The 22,304-nt window shown below is 33.6% G+C and overlaps 1 protein-coding gene across 1 annotated transcript in view; it reads left to right on the top strand.

Annotated features, from left to right (window-relative positions):
* Window positions 1-22,064, top strand: part of Fam91a1 (family with sequence similarity 91 member A1) — a 39,534-nt gene extending 17,470 nt beyond the window's left edge. The window contains exons 13-24 of the mRNA XM_076835903.1: window positions 103-215; window positions 575-661; window positions 2,618-2,750; window positions 4,751-4,899; window positions 5,785-5,919; window positions 6,048-6,161; window positions 10,562-10,634; window positions 12,989-13,138; window positions 15,052-15,156; window positions 15,645-15,768; window positions 16,854-16,923; window positions 19,106-22,064. Coding sequence (XP_076692018.1) covers window positions 103-215; window positions 575-661; window positions 2,618-2,750; window positions 4,751-4,899; window positions 5,785-5,919; window positions 6,048-6,161; window positions 10,562-10,634; window positions 12,989-13,138; window positions 15,052-15,156; window positions 15,645-15,768; window positions 16,854-16,923; window positions 19,106-19,291 — 1,439 coding nt within the window. The 3' untranslated portion in view covers window positions 19,292-22,064. The remainder of the gene's footprint in view (window positions 1-102; window positions 216-574; window positions 662-2,617; window positions 2,751-4,750; window positions 4,900-5,784; window positions 5,920-6,047; window positions 6,162-10,561; window positions 10,635-12,988; window positions 13,139-15,051; window positions 15,157-15,644; window positions 15,769-16,853; window positions 16,924-19,105) is intronic.
* Window positions 22,065-22,304: the final 240 nt, after the last annotated feature.

Here is a 22,304-nt window from a genome sequence, read left to right on the forward strand (position 1 = left end):
TTGCTTATATTTGATTTATGTATTGTCATAAATATATTCTAAGTGATAGCAAAGAATAATTTTTATTTGCCTAAAATTTTTAAATTATGATTTTTTTTTCAGCTGACACAGCTAGTTTAAGCAGTTTGAGTCTGTCTACAGGATATACGAAGCGTATTGCCTTCCTATTTGATTCAACTCTTACTGCCTTTTTAATGATGGGAAATCTTTCACCAGTAAGTCAAATGTTTGTTTAAATATAAAGATGTATACAAATTAAAATAATTCAGTGCTCTTATATTAAAATAATTCAGTGCTCTTATAACTTTGTGTAAGTATTGGATTTATTTCTGAAAACATATTTGATTTGTTTTATATTCCTTAGGGGATGTAATAATTTTTAGTAAGGGTTGCTTTTGTAATTGGAAGAATCAGCTCCTTATCTCACCTATTTTCAAATTTGACTGTATTGGAAAATGTAATTAGAAATTACAAGGCTTAATTTCTACAAGTTCTAGAAATATAAGACTTAATATTAGAAATATAAGATATTATGTTTATCTTTAACTTTATTATTTTTGTTTCTTTTTTGCAGAACTTGAAAAGTCATGCAGTCACAATGTTTGAAGTAGGCAAACTCTCAGATGAATCTCTGGACAGCTTTCTTATAGAACTAGAAAAGGTAAGTTTAGATATCATTTTAGGGGATGGCAGAGCATTTGAAATATTTCCTAGCTTGATGAAATATCATTTATATTGACTGTTGATTATCATGCATTTTTGGCGTATTCTTGCTTATTCTTAGTCATTCCCCACCTTAGTATTATGGCAATCATTTAGACTTAAAACACTGAGTGGGCGAATTAATTTTATGATTTTTTTTAAAGGTGGTATGTCTACCTCATCTATCTCTTAATATGTTATAATGAGAAATGGGGAATAGAAATCTTCATCTGTATGTAATTTTTTAAATTGAATTTTTTAAAATAACCTTTTTTTCTGGTGTTACTCTCAAGTTTACCTTTTAAGCCATTTTATTTGAAGTTTTTATTCCTGTTATCTTGAACCTGGAACAGTGTCCCTGGTTTCATATTTATGTCCGCTCTCACTATCCCTTTTAGCATCTTGAAGACTTCAGCCATATTTGCTCTTAGCCATCTTTTTCCCTGTGAGTACAGCCCTAGTTTTTCTTAGCTCTAAATTTTGATGGCCTTTATTGGTGTTTTTATACCCTGGATATTTTATTCTGTTTTCTGTTCATCTTTATATATGACAGTTGGTGTGCCTAACCTGTTCCTTGTCTAATAATTTAATAATGAACTCTAAATGAACTCTGTATATTAAATGTGCTATTTAGAGAATTTTTGATGATCCTGTAATTCTTTTATATTTTAAGTATTTTTTATTGCTTCTCCTTCATAGGAGTTTTACTTTTATTAATGCAAAATACATATGGGATAATCCTTGCAATTAAGTGGTCTGTTTTACTTTGATCTATATGCTTCATTATTCCTTCAGTGCTTTTTAAAATCACTTGTTAACCCTATTTCTTGTAGTGTATCATCTTTTGCTAATTACATTTTACCATGTTCCTGCAATTTTAAGTTCTGGTTTCCTGGTTTTTATATTTTTTATATTCAGCTAGTCTTTTTTATCATTTATAGTTTCAAAATCACATCTGCTCTTTTACTTGTTATATATCTGTATTGTTTTACAACGGCATAGTCATTCTTGGGAAAAATGTTTTTGGCTGAAGTTTAGTTCTAAAAGTGTTTCTTAGCTATTTTTTAAGTATACTGATTGTCATTAAGCTTAATTAGTTGATCTTGTTACCAATTAGATTTAATTATATCTTCCCTTTAGACCTCTCTTTCCATTTTTTGTTTTTTTTCCTGGGGTATATGTAAACAAAACTATTTTATTTATATATATGTAGATAAATAAAAACAGGTGACAGACTCATTGTCCAAAGAGCATGCATTAGATATAAGGCCAGTGAAGTCAAGACTTTTGTCTGTTTAGTCTTTATCTCCCAGACTGGTCACATTATGTAGGAGATACTAGGTAAATCTTGGTGAATGAATTTGAGCTGTGTGTCCATCAGTGACCAACATCCATGTTCACTCACATATTCCAGTATGCCTCATAACTGATGATACAAAATTGTGAGCAAAGTGATGAGAATTACAGGGGCCGTGGATTGGAGTACTTATTGGATGAAGCAGAATATGGGTTTTCGAGTTTTTAAGCACCCTATTTGAATGATATATGGACCTATAACTTATGTAATGGTCTAAGTTAGTATTCTCTTGTTAAAATTATTAGTTTTACTTGTTGGAGTAATTTCTATTATTTTTTTCAGCATTACCTGAGCAAGTTTTTTAAAAAATATTTATTTATTTTTTTGTAGCTGTACACAATAACTTTTTATTTATTTTTATTGTGGTGCTGAGGATCGAACCCAGGGCCTTGCACATGCGAGGCGAGCGCTCTACCACTGAGCCATAACCCCAGCCCCCTGGGCAAGTTTTTGATCTGTTGCTTTTAAATAATGTCCTGATATCTTTATTACATGATTATTGAAATTAATGGCATGAAAGTGGTATTTATTGCAAAAATCTGTTTTCTTTTGATTTAGGTTCAGAGCACTGGTGAAGGAGAAGCACAGAGATATTTTGATCATGCACTTACTCTGAGAAACACAATTCTATTTCTGAGACATAATAAAGACCTAGTTGCGCAAACTGTTCAGCCAGACCAACCCAATTATGGTATGTTAAATATATGTAATTTTGAAGACATGATCATAAGCAATGTATTCCTAAGACATTGAAAAAATTATATAATATATAATTAGTATCGTAGTAATATATAGTTAGTATTGTATAGATACTGAATTTATAACTGAGGTCTGCTTTATGAATTTCCTTGCCAACTGTTTTCTACTTTATTTTATGTTTTCTCCTGTCTTCTCATTTGTTGTACTTAAATCTTATTACCTACAAATAGAGTTGGAATATGTACTTAACTCACTGAATGGAATTTAGAATAGGCATCAATCAGCTCTTGAGGGATAAACAAAAGCTCAAATTTAGTTAATGTAGGAGGATAATGAGAGAATGATAGATTCTATCATTTGAACCTCTTGTTCAAATGCTTCTACAATATTCAGTAAAGTATTTTAGTTTGAAATATGAAAATGAAAACAAATAAAAAGAAGTAGTAGCACTTTTAGTGTGTTGATGACTCTGAAGTAGCTGTTGCTCTGTCACTAAGTTACTATGAGTGACATCAGTAGCACTGTTGGTACCAGAATCTCTACCCAGAGTTCGTGATTTAGAAGATTTTAAGTTGGAGAAAGACACCCAGGAATGCATGTTTTAAAAAAGGCGATTCTTGGATTCAGCTGCAATTGGGCACTCCTGGAACAGTATTTGGCTCAAGTCCTTGGACATTCACAAGAGTTCATCTTGGGAATTTGTAAATCCTCATTTGTAAATCCTCATTTTTTAGGTAAATGAAATTAAATTAACATTTAATTTCATTTACCTAAAAATTCTGTTTTTTTTCTAGCCAAGAAGCATCATTTTCTTAGTTATGTCCATTTTCATTTTATTTCTCTCACTAGCATCTGGCTCTCTCTTCAGCTCAGTTTAAAAATTTTAAGGAAGGAATCAAGTAGCACTTTAACATGAGTTGTCAAATAGGTGAGAACCAAGTAGGCAGGTAGTTTAGCTGAATAGGCTGGACTCACTCAATATCTAATGACTTACTATTATACTCTTATTGTGTCTTAGCAGAACCATAAATTGTCATTTGCTAGGGGCTCTTTTTTTGAGACATTCATAAATAGTTAAATAGTTAAAACTAAGAATACTAAATCACCAAATGCCAAGAGTCTGAAGCACTTGCATTTATTGATAAGTCACCTTTTTTGCTATCAAATTTTAGATTATGCAATCAGACAGTAGCATAACATTGAAAGATGTCTTTGTATATAAGTTTCCTTACTTTCTGTCAAAACAAGATTTGATCTTATCTTGTACTTATTCTGCTCAACCCTGAAATTGGTCGTTTCTCTTAGGAGCACAGTTTTTTTTCCCGGGGAGTGGTGTTAAAGACCAAGATCCTGGTGATGGTTATGCTCAGTTGCCCTTTTCACTAGGTTGTATTTTTTTAAGATGCATTCTTGCTTGAGGGAGGAGATAGTGCACTGATTTATAGTTTATTTCAACGTTAAACATCTCATTTTAGACAGCAGTAGGATTTGGTGTTTTCCTAAAAGATTAAGAACAGGGACCCGGAGTCCATGCTTTATGGACCAGTGGTCTGTGGCACAGATTTCTAAATGAGGAGTGCTTGTCCCTGTGCTAAAATCAGAATTGACTGTGATTCTTTTTGTCGTGCTTAGAAGCTGAGGGAGAGGGGGACACAGCTTCCCTTGGTACTTAGGTTATTGTAATATGCCATATAGTGGCTTGGTATTAAGGGAAAACAAGGTTGTTTTATTAAAGTAGAAGATAGACTGAAGAAACAGCATTAGACAGGTTTCATTCTAGACCACAGAATAAAAACTTTGTATCTCAAAGTGTCTTAATGGTCTCCTTGGAAATTTGGTACTTCTTAAAATAGAGGTATTCAATCTTTATTTATTTATTTTTGGTACCAGAATTGAACTCAGGGGTGCTTAAAGGCAATTATCAATAATATATCTTCAGTATTTCTGTTTCACATGGTTGTTTTATTCTCTGTATGCTTAATCATAATTCAGGTTTTCCCTTGGATCTCTTACGCTGTGAAAGCCTCCTTGGTTTGGACCCTGCCACTTGCAGCAGAGTTCTAAACAAAAATTATACACTGCTTGTTTCCATGGCTCCTCTCACCAATGAAATCCGGCCAATCAGCAGCTGTACTCCTCAGGTAAAGTCCCACTTGGAAGATGCACTTGGTAGTACCATCATTTCAATATGGGGTTGGGGTTATAGCTCAGCGGTAGAGCACTCGCCTCACACGTGCAAGGCCCTGGGTTCGATCCTCAGCACCACATAAAAAATAAATAAATAAATAAATAAAATAGAGTTATTAAAAAAGAAAAGAAAATGATTTTATTTTCCTAATGTTCAATTTGCAGATACCAAATGTTAAAAGAACTGACTTAGAAAGCACTTGTATATTTTATGCTATTATGTTTAATTTATGAAGCCTAATTTGTATATTTAATTGATGCATCATCTAGTGACTTGTGACACATTAGATTAAAATTTATTCATGTGCAAAATATTTTCAAGAGAATGTTCTGGGGTGCTCCAAGAAGAAAATTTGGATCATTTTGAAGGGTATGATAAATTTAATCAGAAAAATCAGATGTTTTAAAAGAGGATTGTGGTGCTGAATTAGCCAGAGATGGTACTTGAAAGCTAGAACTCTAGTTAACTCTAGAATTCATATGTGAAAACTACTTCTGGTCTTTCACTTTTTAAAAATAAATCAATTGCATCTATTGTATACTTAGCTAGGATATAGTTGTGTTTTCAAAGAGTGGAGATATGGTGAAGGGGCGAAGCGCAGATTCAGACTTATACAGTCCGGTCTCTTAACAGCAGGGATAGGATGTGCCTTCTTAATTACAGTATAAAGCAAAATTATTTTAGTCAAACACTTAACATTTACTTTTATAAGGACAATGGCAATTAAAGTTTATATGAGGCATTTGTTGTTTAAAAGACTATTATACTTGATCACTTGTGAAATTTGTTTTCTTTATATAAGTATTACAACTTGAGCTTACCTCTTTTATGATTGTAGCATATTGGACCAGCTATCCCCGAAGTCAGTTCTGTCTGGTTTAAACTGTACATTTACTTTATCACTGGGCAAGGACCACCATCTCTCTTACTTTCCAAAGGTACAAGACTTCGAAAACTCCCAGATATATTCCAGGTGTGTATGTGGGGTTTTTCTAAAAAATTTTAAGGGTAGAAATTGGTAAGCAGTATTATAGATAACTTTAATTTTTTTTTTCTTATTTTTAACTGCCATTCTATCTTTTATTAATTTCTTTCCAATAGGGTTATGATCGATTACTCATAACATCTTGGGGTCACGATCCTGGGGTAGTTCCTACGTCAAATGTACTCACGATGTTGAATGATGCTTTAACACATTCTGCGGTTTTAATTCAGGTACACTTACATCATTTCAGAAAATTAATTTGGGATTTTTATTGTAAAGATCATAATTTGCCTAGCTTTCTACTGAGTTTCAATCAGATATCAGTAATTCAGATTTATAAAGTTGAAACAGGGAATCAGATCTGGGTTTTAGTCCTGTTCCTTTGACATTATGGGGATGGAAGAAACGACATATGCTTTGAGGTTAGAGTCGGGTTTGAATTTTAACCTCACTTTTGCTAGCTCTGTGGCCAGCATCCTTTTTTAAATAATAGTTTTATGGAGATATAATTCATATACTATACAGTTTATGAATTTGAATTATACAATTCAGTGATTTTTAGTATATTTACAGATATATGCAATTGTTAATATATTCAGTTTTGGACATGTCCATTATCTCAGAAGTAAACTCTGTACCATTTAGTTATCATTCTCATATGTTCTTTTCCCCCTTACCCCTAAGTAGCACAAATGTCTCTACAGATTGCCTACTCTTGAGTGTACATGTACATAGAATCTTAGATTTGTTTTGTGTGTGAAAGACACTGACTTTGATTTAGCATAATGTTTTCAAAGTTCATCATGTTAAAGAATGTATCAGTACTTTGTTCCTCTTTATGACTAAATTAATATTTCATTGTATGGATATACCACATTGATGGATAATTGGGTTTCCATCTTTTGGCTCTTGTGCGTAGTGCCGTTATACTAATTTGTGTACACATTTTATATGGACGTGTGTTTTGTTTCTCTTGGGTATATACCTTGGAGTGGAATTGCTGGGTCATGTGTTAATTCTGTGCTTAACCATTTAAGGAACTGCCTGCCAGAACAGACTGACCGAAGTATCTGTTCCAGTTTGCATTCCTACCACCACTTGATATTTATCTGGCTGTTTGGTCATAGCCACTATAGGGAGTGTGAAGTGGAGTATCATTACAATTTTGTTTTGTCATATCCTGATGACTAATAATGTCAAATCTCCTTTTATGTACTTCTTGGGCTATGTGACATTTTGGCAATACTCCTGATATTTTATTTCCTTTCTATAAGAGATGGCAGTGTGTACTATATAATAACAAATAATAATAATAGCAGCCAGTGATGAGATGGGAAATGTACGCTCATAGAGTTGTTGAGAGAATGAAATGAGAGTATGCATATGAAGTATGTAGTGTACTTTTTCATAACTGAAATCTCTAATTGAGATTTCACTAATTAGTTCAACTAGCAGTGGAATGTGCTAAATTCTGTGCTACTTAATATGGATATGCAAATGAGACATCTTTTCCATCTTCAGCAATTTAAGTCTGGTGGGAAAAGTTGAATGATAAGTTTCAATTTATGCTTTGTGCTGAATAGAATTATCTCCATTGTTTAAAGGGAAATACCTAATCCAGCCTTGGGAATTGGGGGCTAAGCTCCTTAGAGAAGCGAGAGACAGGTAAGTATAAGAGGAGGATTTAAGAGAGCCAGGCTGGGCAGAGGGGTCAGCATGAATAAATCTCTCAGCAGGGAGGTTTCTTTTACCCCCTTTATTGATGTTTCCCTAAGAACTAACATAGCACTGACTCCTAGTAGTTGCTCAATTAATGTTTGATGAATAAATGAATAGGGATATTAAGTGGCATAACATATTCTGGGGTCTGCAAGTTGTTTGGTACTTTTGAGAGGTGGATTGGAGCATTTAAGGATCATGGTCAGAAATGAGTCTGGAGAAACAGGCAAACCCTGGAGTATATCATGAATGTCCTGCTGTCAAGCTTAGATTTTAGCCTATAGATTTGTGGCAGCACTTAAGAAGCAAAGAATTAACATTGTCAAGTGTATTTTAGGATTCAGCCTGGGAACCATACTGAGAATGGATGGACAGGGTGAAGACACCTGAAGCAAGAGGATAGATTAGGGTGTGGTGTATAGCAGTTTAGTTAAGGGGTTAAGTCGGGGAAATGGTAAGAAAAGAAAAGAAATAGTGGGTTTAAGAACTACTACAAACAAATAGAAATGAGCAGTATCTGAGAAGGCTGTGGGAAGAGGTGGAATGGTTCCCGGTTGGTAGGCTTGTGAAGGTACAAGGGTGCTGCTGATGCCACCACTCAAGAGAATACTGGAGGAAGAGCATGTTACAAATTAATATTTTGATGGAAATTGTGATTTTATTTTTGGGCATGTTGTATATAAAGTGCCTATTCAGGTGATAGAGGGGCAATTGGGGATAATCTGAAATTCAAACAAGGTTGGACGGGGAGGATGTCCTAGTGTCCATGTCTGCACATAGGTGGTGGTTAAACATCTGAGAGGATGAAATTAGCCAGAGAAAACATTTGGTAGGGGTGCTAGGGAGAGAGAACATAATGGAACTGGCTGGATGTGATCAGGGCAGACAGCCTGAATTCATATCTTGGTTCTACCACTTATTAGTCATGTGAGCAAGTTACATAACTTCCTTGAACTTTAGTGTCTTTACTTGTTGCCTGGAGATAACAAAGTCCATATCTTTATCAGATTGTTGAAAGAAATGGCTGAGATGCATAATTGACTAAATGCTTAGCATGGTGCTTAGCTCACCGATGTGACTGTGGTGATAATGACAGTGGAAGTAGAGTTAGGGGGCAGTGGTGACCCATTACCCTTTTCTGTCACTTTTGATGAGCCATTCACTTTTTTGAGCCTTAGTTTTCCTTACCTGTAAAACAAGGAGTGAGATTGCCCAGATCTATTCTATAGGCAGTAAGTTTTCAATAAGTCAAACTAAATTAATTCTTTGTTTTTTTTTTTTTTTTGGAGGGAACACAGGAGATTTATTCTCTCAAACACGGAATCCATGTAATCATAATTGGTTGACATTCATTCTATGAGCATTTTTTTTTTATTGGTTGTTCAAAACATTACAAAGCTCTTGACATATCATATTTCATACATTAGATTCAAGTGGGTTATGAACTCCCATTTTTCTGCAATCTAAATTAATTCTTTGGCATGGAAAAACATGGATAGAAAAACATAACCAAATAAGTAGATGGCACCTGTTTTTAAAGCGTTCGTTAAAGAATTGTGTTTTTGCTAAAAAAAAAAAAAAAAAAAAAAAAAAGAATGCCTCCTTTATTATATTTTACTGGAAATTTTCACCTTTTTGAAATTTTTAAAAAATTACAAATTAAGTTTTTTAAATTAAAATCATGGTTTTAATTGCAATCACCCAGTTTAGGATTAAGTCATATATTTTATCAATAGGATACAAAAGAGCTGTTAAATATATTCATACTGCTAAAATGAGTGTGCTTTCTCTTGGATATATCAGAGATTCCTGAGTTTGAGGAATTGCATATAAGCAAAACTTTAAAATAAAATTCATATGAATAGTAATTGAATGTGATGGATGAAACTAAATTATAAATTGGAGTGGAATGGGTGGACAGATTTTTTTTTTAAAAGATAATTTTTTAATTTATAGTTCACATGCTTCAGAATAAAATACTAGATGGGCATGGTGGTACACACCTGTATTCCCAGCTACTCAGGAGACCGAGGCAAGAGGATCACAAGTTCAAAGCCAGTCTCAGCAATTTATTGAGGCCCTAAGCAACTTAGTGAGACCCTGACTTAAAATAAAAAATAAAAAGGGCTGGGATATGACTTAGTGGTTAACTGCCCCTGGGTTTAATACCTGGCACTAAATAAATAAATAAATAGCTACTAAAATGGGTACAAAGAAAGCCCCTTCCAATCCTGTCTACCCATTTTACACTCATCTATCATTCATATGAGATAATCACATTTATTAGTTTCTATTGTTTCCTTCTTTATGTAAATGTGAGTAATTATACACCAATGTTCTCCTTGCTTTTTCCATTTGCCATTAGATTTTCCCGTTTTTAGTTCATAAAGGGCTTCTTCCTTTTTTTTTAAACAGCTGCATGAAAATATGTGCCATAATTTATTTAAACAGTTGGTGACCATTTTGTTATTAATTATAAGTAGTTATATTGTTGTATCAAGTGTCTTTGGCTATATGCCATTTCAGGGTGGGTTTTTGAGGTTTTTGTTCCTGTCTCTGGTATGCCATGTGACTGGGGATTCTTGCATTTCTTTCAGAACAACAGCTAACCTTGTGCTGGTGCACTTTACCTCATTCATTCTTCATTTGATTCACATCTACCCGATTTATCTGTTAATTAGCCTCTGTTTTTTTCATGTGCTCAATTTGAGAAACATCGCCCTATATGTTCATATATACATAAGATTGTCATTATTGGATGTAGAAAAATAAAAAATCATTGAAAGCATTCTGATGGAGTATTTATGTGGAAAATAGCATCATAGGACACAATCTTATTTATTGTTGTGTATCAGTGATTAGAAACATAGGTTTCTTGTATACCTTTCAACTCTTCTTTCTTTATGTTTAGGGACATGGTTTGCATGGGATAGGAGAAACTGTCCATATACCGTTTCCATTTGATGAAACAGAACTGCAAGGAGGTACTCTTTGAATTGTATCCATTTGACTTTATCATTAATCATGTCAACTGTTTGATGGAAAACATGATGGAAAGTGAATTCTTAACATTTTTAAGTTCTAGATTTTTACCATTCTGCTATTTAAGCATATTGGAAAAGGTAGCTTTTTTGTCATGTGCTTTTTCCCTCGGAACTCATAGATGAAGACTCATTTAGTAGCTTTGAAAGAATATTAGTCTGTCTTGGAAGTGAAGAGAGTAAGTAGATATTTGCCTGGATGGAAGATTTTCTGTATGTTTTGCCTTTGAGGTTCCTTGAGAGGTTGTTTGAAGGTTGAGGGAGAAGCCAGAATTGGGGAATATTTTGTGCCTAAGAAATTTATATTTTTTACCATGTGTTTGATACATTCTTTTTCAGAGACTCTTCAAAGTATTCAAAGCAGTTTTCAATGTCATTGGAAATCCATCTGTGTGTACAAACAATATACACTTATGGAGTGCTGCTAGAATTTTAATGCTTTTGTATTTTAATTTATAATCATTTAAAAATTTTAGATAGTTTTAAAATGGATGCTAATGAACATTTGTATAAATTTTATGGTATGCAGAGCACATGCATATATTTCTTTTAATTTTAGCATTTATTTTTGCTATTAAATTTTATTTTTGGTACTAGAAGGGATTTGAGTGGATGCTGAGTTTGTGCTGAGTTAAGCTAGTGAGAAATAGAGTAGGAGGCTTTGTTTATTATCTCTAGAATTGGATATAAGCTATAGTACATTTGATGGAAGATGCTCAGAAAATTTCTGTGAAAACAAATTCATCTCTCCTTTTGTAATATAGAAGATAACTTTTCTCTTTTGAATATTAAGAAATGATATGCAGATGACCTTTGATATCCATGAAAGATTGGTTCCAAGAATCTACCCCCCCACCCCCAGAGGATATCAAAGTCTGCAGATCCTCAAGTCCCTTATAGAAGATGTTTATAACTGACACACATCTCCCAGCATATTCTAGATTATTTATAATATCTACTGCATTGTAGATGCTATGTAAATAGTTATTATAGTGTTTTTTAAAGAATAATGACCAAAAAAGTTGGTTCAATACAGCTGCAGCTTATTTTTCCCCAAATATTTTTGATCTTGGCTTGTTGAATTTGTGGATGCAGAACTCTCATATTCAGAGGATCAACTGTATTCAAAAGAAAAGTTCTATATGATTAAACCTTACACTTATATAGCACTTCTCTTTCCTGCTTCATGTAAAACTGTTGCATTGTAATCTGTTTTTCAGATTTTTAGAGCCATATTGCATGGATTTTAGAGAATAGTGAATAGTTCAAATAACTGAGCTTATATTCCTAGAAGAACTTAATGTTCTTCTACAAAGTTAGTCACCACTTACTTTCCCCTCTTCTCCAAAGTAGGGGAAAGGAAGGAGAATTGTGTTAATATTGCCTTCCTTTTTATATGTTACCATGTTTGAAATTAAGATGCTTTCTTCTGCTTGTTGTGAATAAATATGTATAAAATCTGGAGAATAGAGATTTCTTTCTCAAAATAGTCTCTATTCAGAAATGAATACTTCTCTGCATCTACCTTTTCTACTTAATCCTATAATACTTCATAAATTCTGAGGAAAAAATAATTGTTTACCTGGAGCTACAGGATAGTGACATATGGGAGGGACAGTAACAATAGGATTTTAAGTTTTATAAAATCTTAAGAACTCCTGGGGCTATAGCTTGGTGGTAGAGTGCTTGCTTAGCATGTATAAGGCCTTGGGTTCAAACCCCACCACTGAAATATAAATGAGTAGAAATAAATGGAAATTTAAAATTTCAAGAACTGATTAATGGGAATTTAAAGAAGTATATCTTTACACTTGGATATAGAGCATCTTTCTCATTTATTCATACACATAGTAATGAAAACTCAAGCTAATATCTAAATAATTTATCAGACCTATGATTTCAAATATGATTTTTAGTATAAATTTTAAAAAGAATATTCATATTTTTAAAAACCATAACTTATACTTAATATATTTCCTGATAAAAGCCCTCCAAATAAGTATTTGAAGCATAATAGAACTAAAAAGAGAAGACTAGCAAATTTGCCATATTTCCCTATTCTGCTTGCTTATTATCAGGTAAATTGTTTTGCTATAGTAAATGTCTTTAGAAGATTGTAAATAATATGAAAAGGGTTTTTATTTTCTTACATTGAATTTTTTAAAATTGAATTCAGTCTTGATTGATTAAAGAATAAAAGTACTTCAAAAATTATTTAGGAAAGAAAAGAATCTTTAAGTGTTTGGTGTTATGTAATAGAACTGTTTACTAATGCAACATCATCTTTTTGTTCTTAGAATTTACTCGTGTCAATATGGGTGTTCATAAAGCATTACAAATATTAAGGAACAAAGTGGACTTGCAGCATTTCTGTGGATATATCACCATGTTGAATTCTTCTAGCCAACTTGCAAGTAGAAAACTCAGTGATGCTTCTGATGAGAGAGGTTAGCTAAGAATTGAGTTCTTTGAATTAAGATAATTGGTTTTAACACAATCTTAATGTATAAAAAGCAGCAGACCTTTATGTGAATGTTGAATTGGTTAATGATATTCTGGATCATTATTTGGACAAACTTCAGTTGTTAAGTGGAGAAAACATCAAGGTGCATAATTAAAGAAGTGATGCTCTCAGGTTGGAAATACAGGGTGGCTGTTGGGCTTTAGCCCCTCACTGTCAGATCTGTGTTTATAGGCTTTGAATTAAGTTAGCCTCAGTGGGTGATGTTTCGAAATTCAAGTTATTTTGTAAAAACATTTTTAAAATTGACTTCGTAGTTAGTTTCCAAGTTCTGTGATTTAGATTTTAGAAGTATCTCTTATATTTATTTCTTTCCCTCTCTCTTCTTTTTTAATTCTCTGTAATTGCCAATCTAGTCTGGTTCTTGATACCATAAACCTATATTACACCATTTCCTGCTTAGCCTTCCTGTCCTATTTATATCTCTAATCCGTCTTGCATATTAACACCAGCTTATTATGCTATATTCTTTCTTTTTAATCTAAAAATCCATTTTCAAATCACCTTCTCCTGCTTACTGTTGTTTTTATGCTTTTATAATATTGGCTTGTATCTGGCTTTGGTTGCCATGGTGCCAGCTCTAGTCCATTCACTCTACAAGACCTTTCAATTCAAGTGTCTCTTATGGTTGAATCTATTTAATTTAGTTTGAAATTTTGAGAAAATGTGATTGATTGCTACCCATCCAGATGTCTCCCCTTGAGTTAGATATCTACTCCTGGTCTATTATATTTTGCCAAAGGAGCTGAAATGCTTTCAACAACTAATTGCCAAATATTGCAGGGGCATTTTCCAGAGAAGAGGGCTTAGTCATTTCAGAGCTGTCATTTTTTATGTCATTCATTTCACAAAACATGTAAGCAATAAATAACCTGTTTAAGAGCTGGAGATCTTATTTTAAGTGGTAAGTGAGAAGTTAAAAGACTGATGGGGGGACTGCTTAGAGGGCTGGCAGGAGTCAGAGAAGTTGTATTTCAGCCCAAGGTGTATTTTGAGCCATCAGGGAAGGTCTGTTAGAGTAGGGGTAGTTGGAACTGAACTTTGAATTTTTTGGGGGGGTGGGGGGAGGTGGCAGCCTTTCAGGCAGAGGGAATTAGAAAACAGTAGTACCTTATTTTGGCCAAAAGAAAAGATTTGTTGGAGAAGAATAGAGAAGTAGGTCATATATAGGAGGATCTTATAAGCTAAAAGATGCAGGGAGTCTTAAAAAGAATTTTGAAGATGACTAATGTGATCAGATAACTCCACAGGTATGAAAATGACTTTAATAGTGACCTATGTGAAAATCTTGTGTTCTGCTTTTTGAATTTTGGTTTCTTTAGGCCGGGGTTTCTTACCCTTGGCATGGATTGCATTTTAAGCTGGATAATTCTTTGTGGTGGGGGTTGTATATGGTAGGATGTTTAACATTCATGGGTATCTACAGCATTGCTCCCATTGGGGATGGCCATGCTTGGCTCCAGACATTGATGTTTTACAGTGTTCTCTTGGTTCAGAACCCCGACTTTAGAACTAGTGATTCTTCATTCTTTCTCATCACCATGTCTATTGCCTGAAGTCGTCGTCGTCGTCTTCTTTTTTTTTTTTTTTTTCAGAGAGAGATTTTTTTTTTTTAATATTTATTTTTCAGTTTTCGGTGGACACAACATCTTTATTTTATTTTATGTGGTGCTGAGGATCTAACCCAGTGCCCCACACATGCCAGGCGAGCGGAACGCGTTACCGCTTGAGCCACATCCTCAGCCTTTGCCTGAAGTCTTCTTTATGTTAAGACTGACTTATTGACAACTTCTGTTGACTACTAGAATCCTAATATTGTATATGGCCTTTAATTATAAGGAGATCCTGATTTGGCTTCTGGCTCAGATGTAAATGGCAGTACAGAATCATTTGAAATGGTCATTGAGGAAGCAACTGTAGATTCAGCAGTGAAACAAAACTCTGGTATGTCAAAAAAATTCTTTGCAATTTTATTAAACTAATTTCTGAGGCTTAATTTTTCTGTTGTCACTTGTATACTATTTGTTTTATTATCCACAATGGACTTTTAAACATGAATCTTCTAAAAAACATTTTTAAATTCAAGTACTATTAAAATTATGACCTGAGAATAGTGACTTCAATTTCATCATTCTTGCTGTAAATATTTTGATTCATTCTCTCATGCAGATATCTTTATGAGGCAAAAGACTGCTTTGAACATTTAATGAAAGTGTTGTGCCTTCTCCCTAGACAATTTACATACTCAAAAGGCATACTTTTCTGTTTCAGATATTACTTGAGTCTCTTTGAGTCCCCCTCCCTCGCCAAGCCCTTGGTACAGATCACTGGGTGGAAGAAACCTAGGAACCTCAGATTAAAGAGCTACTGTTGCTCATACAGTACATATCAGTATTCGTGGTGTTAAGGATAAATTTTGTGTCTTTTTTAAGGTGCCACAACAGAAGCAGAGTGGGTTCCTCTTGAGTTGTGCTTTGGCATTCCACTGTTCAGTTCTGAATTAAACCGGAAAGTTTGTAAGAAAATTGCCACACATGGCCTCTGTAGAAAAGAAAGGTGAGGACATGTATTCACTGTCATCCTTTCATCTACTTGATTTGAAGCTGTTCTTCTACATGAATGTAGTAATTGCTCTATGTATTTATTTATTGAATAAAGATTGCTAATTTAAAGATTTTGCTATACTTTTCAAAATTAGGTTTCATTATATCACAAATTAGTTAAAAGCAAACTTGTCATGTTTTGGTTAACTTTAGTTACCTGGATTTGGTGAGGGAGTGGTAAAAAGGTCATACTTATAGTGGAATATGAACTTATTTAAAATATATAGATGTCTTTAGAAAATTTATCTTGTGCTCTTTTAACACATACATGCTCAAATTATATTAATAATGATTGTCTTTTGTGGTGAAATTATGACGACTATCCCCCAATTTTTTGTTTTCTACCATTTTTTTGAAGTGAACATGTATTTTTTTCCCCCCTTCTAAGAGACCACACAGGTTTTATTTCATTAAACTCTGATTCTTTGGGAGTGGTTGTTAGGTGGCAGTGCTGGAAGGGATAGCAGGAAAGAATATCACTGATACCTATTGTCACAATGGATGACTTGGAAGGTGATAGCCACAGATCTCCCTGTTTTATTTAGGAAAACAAAATTTGATAACAATTTATTTAGATGTCTTAATGTAGCTTATATCAGAAAATTGAAAGTACTCATCTGATAATTTCAACAGCTGTCTTGTGAAAATAACATACATGAATAAAAAGTGGAAATATTGTAAGATTTTTAAGATTTTCACCAATTTACAGATTTGAAGAATATTTCATGTGGTAGCTTGCTATGTGTTAAATCTATCAGGCTTTTCCCCAGGTCATCCTTTAATGTTTGGAAATTTGAAGTGTGTGTCAGAGTTGGAAGTCCCTCAGAGTGCCTGCATCAAAGATTACACTATTACTGTCCTAATAGGCAAAAATATTATTGGTGAAAATCACTGAAATTGTGTTTAAAAATTTTTAATAATTAATTAGAATGTATGTATATACATAAATGCATTTAAATTGCTGAATTATCTTGTGAAATTTCGTTTGCCATTATATTTATTTTGAACTTTTCTTTCCCTTTTTTTTTTTTTTTTCAGCCTTCAAGATCTTTTGCATTCCAGTAGGAAACTCTCTCTACAAGTCCTTAACTTTGTTCACTCATTCCAGGTAACAAAAGCAATTTCTAAATGTTTTCTATAGCCAGATGTGGTGGTGCACACCTGTAATTCCAGTGACCCAAGAGGCTGAGGCAGGAAGATTGCAAGTTTGAGACTAGCCTGGGAAATTTAGTGAGACCCTCTTCCCAATTAGAAAGGTCTGGTGTTGTAGTCTAGTCATAAACCACTCTTGAGTTCAGTCCCCAGAACCAAAATGAAAACCAAAATAACAGCCAAACAAATGGTATTTGTGAAAACTTTATAGTATTCATAGGACTTCCATATTTGTTTTTGAGTATTCACAGCAGCAAGACATGAAATAAGTACTGATTCACTAATTTTATCTTTTAAACGAAGAGCCTTATATTCATTAAGTTCATTGACTTGCATATTTTATTGACCAGGTCTTTGTAAACTAAATCTTGCATTGCTCCTCACCAGTGCTACATTCTGCAGCAGTGTTTTAAGCATCTGTTGGGACCTGCACAGTGTGTCAGATGCTGGGTGGGGTGAAATGCCTCTGTTTGTTGCAGCATTGGAGGCCAGTGCTGTGGATCTTGAGTCTTCCCTTAGGAAGGAAAGGTCATTCTAAACTTGATTTACAGACAAATTTTTAGAGTAAAATATTTCTATTCATAACATCTGATCTAGCTTAGGAAATCAATATTTTTGGAATTTTATTTCATTCATTCATTTAGTCAATACTTGAATTTACCTTATGCCAGAGCCTTTTTCAGTGGTAGGCAAAAGTGATGTATAAGACTAATGATGAATGTAGTGTTGTGTGAGACAACAGTCAAGTAAACATTGAAATATGTAAGTAATTACAGATTCAGTAAGTACTTTGAAGGAATCAGCCTACGATGAATGGTAAAGGTAGGCCTATTTTAAAGGGCGATAAGTAATATGTAAAATGAAATCTGTAGGATGGAAAAGAGTATTCCAGTCAGAGCCTAGGAGACAGAGAGGTCCCATATCAGGAAAGTACTCAGTGCACAAGGAACAAAAGAAGGTCAGGGTGGCAGACACTTCATGAAGGAGGGCAAGTGGCAAGAGGTGAGGTGGAAGAGGAGAGCCGGGAGAGTGTGTTAAAGGATTTGTATTTTATACAAAGTGCAAAGAGAAATGATTAAGGGCTTTTATTCAGGGGAGAGATGTTATTTCTGATTCAGTGTTGTAAAATGCGAGTTATCATTGGAAAGGCAGAGGCTATGGTAATCTCCCAAGAGATGCTGACAGCTGAACATTCTTTTCACTGAACCAAACCAAACCAAACCAAACCAATTTTAGATGTAACTCTAATAAGGGTTTGTTTATTATGTGTGTATACTGTTTTACCAATAAAACAGTTTGTTTATTATGTGTGTATACTGTTTTACCAAGTATATTATAAGAATACACAGAAGAGAAATTTTATAAGGATATAATAAATAGATGGAGAAATTCTGAAATTCTCTCAGTATTGTACTCGACTCCAGAGACCACTGGCCTTGGATGTGATGAATGAATAAAGTAAACTAATTTAGGATATATTCTGGAGATAGACTGGCAAAACTTAATGATGAATTTAATTTGAGGAAAAGTTTGAGGATGTGGAGGAAGGGAGCAATCAAGAACAATTCCCATATTTCTTGATTAGCTAAATGTGTAAAGAAGACTGGGAAAGAAGAGGTGGGAGACATGTGGAGAGTTCAGTTAGAGACATGGTCCATGTGGAATGCATGGGAGATAGCTGAGAACACAGGTCAGATAGATGGAGGATTGAGCCTGGAGTTTGGGGGGAAGGTGGGTGAGAATATATCACTCTAAGAAACCTGGGAGTGTATGGATTGTGCTTAGAGCTGTAATGGGTTTTAGAGGTGATCTCCTACTAGGTTATACTTTGAGGTAGGTCCAGTGTTCCCAAAATTAACTTCTTCTTATCCCAGTCTCATAACATGTTATTTCTGTTTATTTCAAAGCATTCATTACAGTCTGACTTGTACTTTCATTTTTGTATAGATTAATTCCTGCCATGGATTATTTTGAGCTTGTAACATGATAGATCTTTCGATCTCCTGTCATGGTTTATATTCCATGAATAGTTCTCAGCTAATCAAGATCCTTATTTCTCATTAGTTATAATTAAGTGCTTTTAATTTGGTTAAGTAGTTTTGGTAAAATTGAATTAATCTTGTTACTTGGTCTTTTAGGAAGGTGCTTCAACACTGGATATTCACACAGAGCCCAATTTTTCAAGTTTGCTTTCACCGTCATCCTATGTGGATATGGGAGTTCCACTTCCTGCAAAGAACTTAATATTTAAAGATGGCATCTTATCAGAATGGAGTGGACGGTCACCTTCCTCACTTCTTATTGCTAATCTTCATTTGCAATAATTTGATTACATCATATGTTGCTCTCACACTTCCAGCCTTTTTTCTTTCTTACTGTTAGCTTTATAGTGTCAGCTACTAAAAAGCATCCTGCTGCTGCAGTGCAATTCTTGCTTAACTAATATTAAAATTGGGGGAACATGTTGTTCATTATTGCACATCTTATTGCAACAAAGTGCTTTTTAGCAGCCAGCACTGTATTTTTTACCTTGAGACAATCTGCATTTCTTTTATAATACTAATTATATACTTTATAGGCTTTATAATGACTGTTAAGTTTATAAACAGTCACTATGAATATTGCAACGGTAATTTTATATGTTAGTTTATCGGACATAAATCTTGTTTAATTTTATATTTTGTTACCGATACTTTAGGGGATCAAGGGAAGAGACATAACTCTTTCTCTGAAAAGCTTCTTGGTACTTAAAGTAGTTAAACTGTAAAACAGTAAACATCTGGTATTGAGAGGTGATATGATGGGGCATTAAGAATTCCTGTGGATGTTTGTAAATTATGTATATCAATTGGATATTGTTGAAGGTATGTAAACAGCGGCTATGTATAACTTAACCTTGATTCATAAGGTCTTAGGCTATGACTCTTCATTGACATCTCATTAGAAGCTTGGGAAAACATTCTATTTTTAAACAGTGTTTATATGTGGACTTCTGTTGTCACTCACTTTGGGCTTTATATTTTCATAGAGTCTTTATGGAAAAATGGAATTTATTTTCCACTCATAGCTGAAACTGCTGCATGTTTTCACCTGTTTTTTTTGTTTGTTTGTTTTGTTTTGTAGCTTTACCAATGAATATTTTTGGAAATTGAATTTGATGTTTTCAAACTGAGGATTGTGAGTTTAGATTAGAATTACATACAAGAAGCTTTAAGGCTACGTCTTTGGATCAAAACACTTCATGATAAATCTATTGTGAAGGCATATTCTTAAGCAATCTGGATTTTTAAATTTCTGTTAGTAGTTTTGGAAGAAATGATAAGGAAAATTGAATAATTTCAAAGTGTTTCTTGAGTCATTGATTGTTTTAGCATCTCAAATGTTAATTTAGAATAATTGGAATCACTTTTTAAAGACTTTTCAAGTTACCTTCCTTGGGAAGTTTGTGCAGTGTTATAGTTTAGCTTAGGCTCCTCTTATAGGATAATGGTTTTGCTAGTTTAAAACTGTAACCAAACTAACTGGTCAAATAACATATATCTAAAAACACTTAAAATATTAGAAAATTTTGGAATGTTAAAACCAAACTTTTTGCTGATGATTTTTGTTATTTATGGAACTGATATTTGTGTATTTAACATACTTCTGGAAATATATGCCTTTCTTAAAATTGTTAACCATGCATTTAATACCATGGCCTATCTATAGAATTAAATATTTTGGACCAGGTTACCTGTGGCACAGTCTTGCTGTGTTTGGGGTAAATACCATAATGTTTAATTTTCTACTTTGACTTCTAGAAGATAGAAACCATGTCTGTGTTTTGTGTGTCTATAAAAGGAGAACTACATACTAATATTAAAATAATTTCTTATGACTGTGAATCACTCATTTATTTTTCCAGTAATTGATATTGTACATTCCTAGTGCTATTAGTTATGTATGTATGTATGTATGTAACTTTTACAGTTTCAACTGAAAGTTGTAAGTATTTCTTTTGATCAGGGCTCCTTAATCTCATTTTAATGTGTTTGAATTAACTGTAGTTATTTATTTTCGTGTTAACCATCTAAGCCAACTGTAATGACATGTACACTAATAAAGAATTGAAAGTTTGTAGTTGTTGACATTGAACCCAGTTGTTGCTGAATTGAAAGCTTAAAATATGGGAGTGATTTGCTGCTGTACTTCCTTTGAGAGAGAATGGAGAGAGAAGTAGAACCTAATAATGATCATGAACTTCAGGGAAAGTACTTGAGAGGATACGGGGTCCACTCTGGTTTCTTGTGTTCAGTGAGGACAGTGATCATCTGATTCCCAGCTGAAGACCTCTTATACTCTTTCAGAGAGAGAATTTGCATTGTTAGAACTGTTAGCAAAATGTGAAATGCTGATGTTCCTGCTTAGCTGTATGAATGTAGCTTTGTGTCATTTATACATTGACTCATGTAAAGATACATCTCCTAAGTCTTATAAATGTTGATCCAGTTCAACAAAAAAGTAAACTTAAAATAATATAGACTTTGTTATTTGCCAAAGAAGATTCTTGAAAAATTTGTATCCTTTTTTTTTTTTTTTTTTGCAAATGTTTAAAGTAATTTCATTTGGCTTCATGCCACCTTCCCTCCTTTTCTCCCTGCCCTTTACTGCCTCATGAACCATGGCAAACATTCTTTAGAAACGACAGCGAAAATAGGGACTATCAAAAAGGGAATAGAACTTATTAGGGGAACAGTTTCACCTCTCCAGTGGGTCTAAAGAAATGCAACTTTATGTCACTTAAGAAATGCTATTGTCTGATTTCCTTATCTTCTTTCCTTTTTAAAGTCTGTATCGGATGATTTTTTTCATTTGTTTTCTGGGGAAATACTGGTTTCTTTTATTTTATGTTTGTTTTCTCTGCCATTCACGTTCCTTTTTTTATGTTTAGTGTTTCAGAAACAGTTTGTATTAAAAGATTTTAAAGTACCAAAACTGTAACAGTACAGTGGATTGTTTTCTGTTATGTTAATCTTATACAATGAAATGTATAAAGTGTTGTCAATTTGATTATTGACATATATAACATGTTTACAAATAAACTGTGGTGTTGATCAACTTGTTGTGAAGATGTATATAATCTTATGTAAGTTCCTTTCTTAAATATAGCCAAGCTGCCTATATCTTAATAACTTTTTATTTTGTACCAATTTCAGTAGTTTTTTGTACCCTTCCCTGAGTTTCCTCTAACATTAACACCTTATATAAACAACAGCACAATTGGCAAAACTCAAAAGTTAACATGGCATTGAGTAAGCTACAGGCTTTACTGGCTCCTACCAGTTTCTCCACTAATGT

This window comes from Callospermophilus lateralis, chromosome 16, assembly GCF_048772815.1.
Source record: "Callospermophilus lateralis isolate mCalLat2 chromosome 16, mCalLat2.hap1, whole genome shotgun sequence".
Lineage (NCBI taxonomy): Eukaryota > Metazoa > Chordata > Mammalia > Rodentia > Sciuridae > Callospermophilus > Callospermophilus lateralis.